General features: G+C 34.3%; 1 protein-coding gene across 1 annotated transcript; it reads left to right on the forward strand.

Annotated features, from left to right (window-relative positions):
- The first annotated feature begins 234 nt into the window (after positions 1 to 234).
- LOC130986362 (LOB domain-containing protein 40-like) lies at positions 235 to 1,524 on the forward strand. The gene is made up of 2 exons (XM_057909756.1): positions 235 to 663; positions 730 to 1,524. Exons 1-2 carry the CDS (start codon positions 474 to 476, stop codon positions 1,284 to 1,286), a joined length of 747 nt encoding a protein of 248 aa, XP_057765739.1. The 5' UTR covers positions 235 to 473; the 3' UTR covers positions 1,287 to 1,524.
- The last annotated feature ends 2,817 nt before the right edge of the window (positions 1,525 to 4,341 follow it).

The following is a 4,341-nucleotide window of genomic DNA, read 5'->3' on the forward strand; positions in this document are numbered from 1 at the left end:
GTATGGCCTAAAATATACTTACGCTGTACACACTTGGATTATTGCTAGGTTGTATGTACCAGCCGAAAAAGACTTGAAACAATAGCAATCTTCAAAATTTTAACACGATACTATGTTTAAATTTAATGGTCGCTGGTAAATTTTTATTATTATAAAACTAAAATCTTGACTGAAGGAAATAGTTTATGCAAGATGGGACTTAAAAATGAAAAAGGTTAGAAAAGCAGAAGAGCAGCAGCTTTTATGCAATAATTAAGCAGCTATTTGTGGTTTTGTAGTTTGATTATTAAAATAATTTGAAGTTTGCTACTTTTCGTCCGACTGCCCTAACATGCTTTCTCGACACGACATGACGCATATTATTATTACATCGTATTCGTATCATTAATCCCTGCAAAATAAATAGCCTTCTCTCCCTCTCCTCCGCATCTCTTTAATTCATCTCTCTCTCTCTCTCTCTAGAAAATCTTGTCATGAGAATGAGCTGCAATGGCTGCAGAGTGCTCCGCAAAGGCTGCATCGAGAACTGCACCCTCAGACCTTGTCTCGAATGGATCGAATCACCTGAATCTCAAGCCAACGCCACTCTCTTTCTCGCCAAATTCTACGGCCGCGCCGGCCTCATCAACCTCATCAAATCCGGCCCCAGCCATCTCCGCCCCGGTATGTCTCATTCAATTCTAACTTATTCTCCACTTTTCTTTTTCTGATTTTTCCTTTCCCCACCAGAAATTTTTAGGTCGCTTTTGTACGAAGCCTGCGGCAGGATCATCAGCCCGGTTCACGGCTCGGTCGGTCTCATGTGCTCCGGCGACTGGCCGCGCTGCCAGGCGGCGGTGGAGGCGGTCCTGCGCGGCGCCCCGCTCATGAACGAAGACGATTCCGCCTCCGGCAGCGTCATGCCTCTGCAGGGCTGCGACATCCGCCACCTCTCCAAGGACTCTGCCGCCGCCTGCCACCGCCGCGGCAGGGCTCGAAACCGCTCCAAGCGCTCCGCCGAGACCCACGCTAACTCGTTCGCGGCCGAATTGATGAGCGAGTCGGAGGCCAAGTTCACGATCACGGGGTGGGACGACAGCGGCGAAGATCGCAAGGGTTTCAGCGAGGAGCTCAAGAGGGCGCGCAGCCACGACTCCTACTCGGTCGAGACGGTCGAGCCGGCTCTCGTAAACCGGAGTCACGCCATCAAACCGGAGCTCGAACTCGGGGAGATCGCCCTCGAGTTGACTTTGGGAGGCCCCAACTCAGTGTTCGGAGTGATAGAGATTTCCGACACCGAAAACTGATCTGGAAATTAGAAGAAAACCCCAGTTTTGGAGGAGTTTTTAATTAGTTTTTTTTTTTCTTTTTTTAAAAAGAAAAAAAAAAATAGATTTTAGAGTGCAGTGAAGAATTGCAGTAAATGCAAAAGATTTCTCATTTCTTTTTGGGAAATGAGGTAGTTTCTAGCTAGCTAGGATTGGCGACTTAATTTAGTGTATATTTCATTAAGAAATAATTGATGATGAAGTCATATTTTAAACACGAGGGCAACTTGCAATGTTATTTTTTTTTTATAATATCTAAGCTAGTGAGCAATTAATCAACTCTCCAATTTCATTGGCGTATTATTATATTTGAAAAACATTAGATTAATTAATTATTAATCTTTCCGAATGGAACCGGTGAAGGTACAGTGTTTAGTTAATTAATTTAATACAAATAACTGCGGGATTATGCTAAGTTGAGGCATGGTTAGATATGTACAAAAATGTCTGAATCCGCGTTTGGTAGAAAGGAAGGTTTCATTTTAGTTAACATGTTTCACAGTTTGTTATAGACAGATGCCATTCATGCAAGCTGCTTTGATTCCCTAGGTTTTCTCTCATGTCACTATTTAACTAATTAATCAACATTCCTTAATTTTCTTTACCTTTCCAAAAAAAAAAAAAAAAAAACTCTAGTAATTCATGTCGATTTGCGAACGCTAATTAGGGATTAATATGATCAAGTTAGTAATTAAGTACTAACTTGGTTGGGATCGTCTCGACCGAAATTGAAACAGAAATTAATCCGATCGAGTTTTGAGATCGACCTCAACAATACTAAATTAGATAGTCTATATCAAGCTTGATCGAGTTTGATTGAATCATTTTTTCATATTGAATTATAAACTAAATTATTTAATATTAATAATTAAGAACTCAAATCAAGCCGATTCAAACTTGAACTTGTGGAATTTTCTACTAAATCTAGCTCAAGAAAGTTCAAGTGAGCTCGAGTTTGAACTTGACATTCAATTACTCCTCAATTATGTTGAGACTTTAAAATAAGTAGTTCTTTCATATAATTTGTGAATTATTGTATAAAAATGGAATTTGCCACTTATCTTCACCATTCGAATAGAAAACTGATCCTTAATTTTTATTTGTCTAGAAGCGATGATTATTCCTATTTTACCATTAACTCTTAATTTTAAAGCGAGCCAAGAAAAAAGAGAGGCGAGAAAATATATCTAAAATGAAAATTTGACTAATTGAGAGAGCGTTGACAATCTGTTATGTGATAAAATAAATGAACCAAGAAAAACCATGTTGTTAGTCAATTACAAATTAAAAAGAAAAAACAAAGTCATAAGCATCGTTTTTTCGTCGCATATACAATTAATGACTCCACCATACGATCTAATTTTATTGTCATTAATTAATTTGACTACGCTTTAAGTTATATTTAGGGGCTGTCGGCAGTTTTTATTTAACTCCCTTAACAACTTGAATTTGTTTAATGCATAAAGAATTATTAAAATTTCTGTTCAGTTAAGAGGATCATATAAAGAAGTTTTATTGAAAATCTTGTCGATTAATTAATCCGATTGATGACTACACGAATGACGATTTTGCACTAGAAAGTGATCGATCTTGGAATCTTTCATTAATAAATGTTAGATTCTAGTTTAGTATAAATTTGATTTTAATTAACTAAGACAAATCAAGATTCATTATGCGATGACCATAATAAGAAATGTCACGTCCACATGGTCCCACGAACATTAGTTAAAGATAGTTAAATTAAAGCTTAAGTAATATTCTTTCGCCTGAACAAGTCGCCACATATCTTCGATATTCTAATATAATCATTGGCTAAATGTTGTTTCTAATTTTCTGAAATTAATTATTCAAATTAGTTCTAATTTGACCATCGGTGATTGGTTTGCTTTTTGGAATTTGTGGGTCTCAACGAACTTAAAATTAAAGTTTAATTTACCATGACTCTTCAACACCTCCCGAGCCGTAGCTACTATTTATTGATAATAGATGATATCAATTCTTTAGTATTTGAAAAAAATTATTTTACACTTAATGGAATCACGCTGATCAATTTATCCACTCAGTTAACTTAAAACTTTGTCCTTGCATGGCGGATTCACACTTTGTATATAATAATTATATGGTATCATTTCAATGGATATATATATATATATATATATATATATATATATATATATATATATATATATATATATATGTACATCAAAGAGAAGATTAACAATCAAATATTATACTTCATCTAATTTAATTAGTTAATTTAGTTATCATGAGTTATATATTAGTGGGTAAAAGTGTTCTATTTTTATTTTATTTTTTGGATTGTTAATTTAATTAACTTAATATGGCTTAAAGGTCGAAGTACATGTTTAGTGTTGTTTCTAATTGATTGTGGATTCTGTGAATGTGCATGCATTATCACATATATATCTAATAAAATTATTATTTGTTGTTCGATGGATTGCGTAATGGTGAGCACATACACCATGATCTTATTAAATACAATTCAATTTCTCTATGTCGTTTGTATAACATGTTTGGTCGAATAAGAAAGACAAAAAAAAAGTTTTTAACGTTTATCGTGAAAAATAAATAAGTTTTTAATGTTATATTTTATACAATTTATAAGTTTGCTACTTAATTTATACAAATAAATCTTTAATTTTATTATAACTATAAAATTATCAATCAATTTTAAAATTAATTTCAAATTAAAAATTATCTTTTTAATATATTATAAATGAGAGATAATTAAGTGTGAATTAAATAATTAATAATTTAATTAAGCCAGAAAAATCTACAAATTATTTTGCAATTTTGGTTGATCCAAACAGGTGGCTTTTGGATTCGATTTTCGGAGAACGTTTGCTGGTAGCCGCGAAGGGTTACACAATAAAAAACATCTAATAAGTGTCACTCACAAAAGTAATGACTTTAGTTTAGCCTCTAATCAATGTCACTCGCAAACGTGAGTTTAGTTTAACCTAAATTCTAAAGCTTTGTCACAGTCACTTGGACACGTCACACGGTTAGAGAG

The sequence above is a fragment of the Salvia miltiorrhiza genome, chromosome 5, assembly GCF_028751815.1.
Source record: "Salvia miltiorrhiza cultivar Shanhuang (shh) chromosome 5, IMPLAD_Smil_shh, whole genome shotgun sequence".
In the NCBI taxonomy this organism is placed as follows: domain Eukaryota; kingdom Viridiplantae; phylum Streptophyta; class Magnoliopsida; order Lamiales; family Lamiaceae; genus Salvia; species Salvia miltiorrhiza.

Excerpts from the sequence above, each read along its gene's own strand:
- LOC130986362 (XM_057909756.1), top strand. The coding sequence starts at position 474 with ATGAGAATGAGCTGCAATGGCTGCAGAGTGCTCCGCAAAGGCTGCATC. Across the intron at positions 664-729 it reads CCCCAGCCATCTCCGCCCCG|AAATTTTTAGGTCGCTTTTG; the intron begins GTATGTCTCATT and ends TTTCCCCACCAG.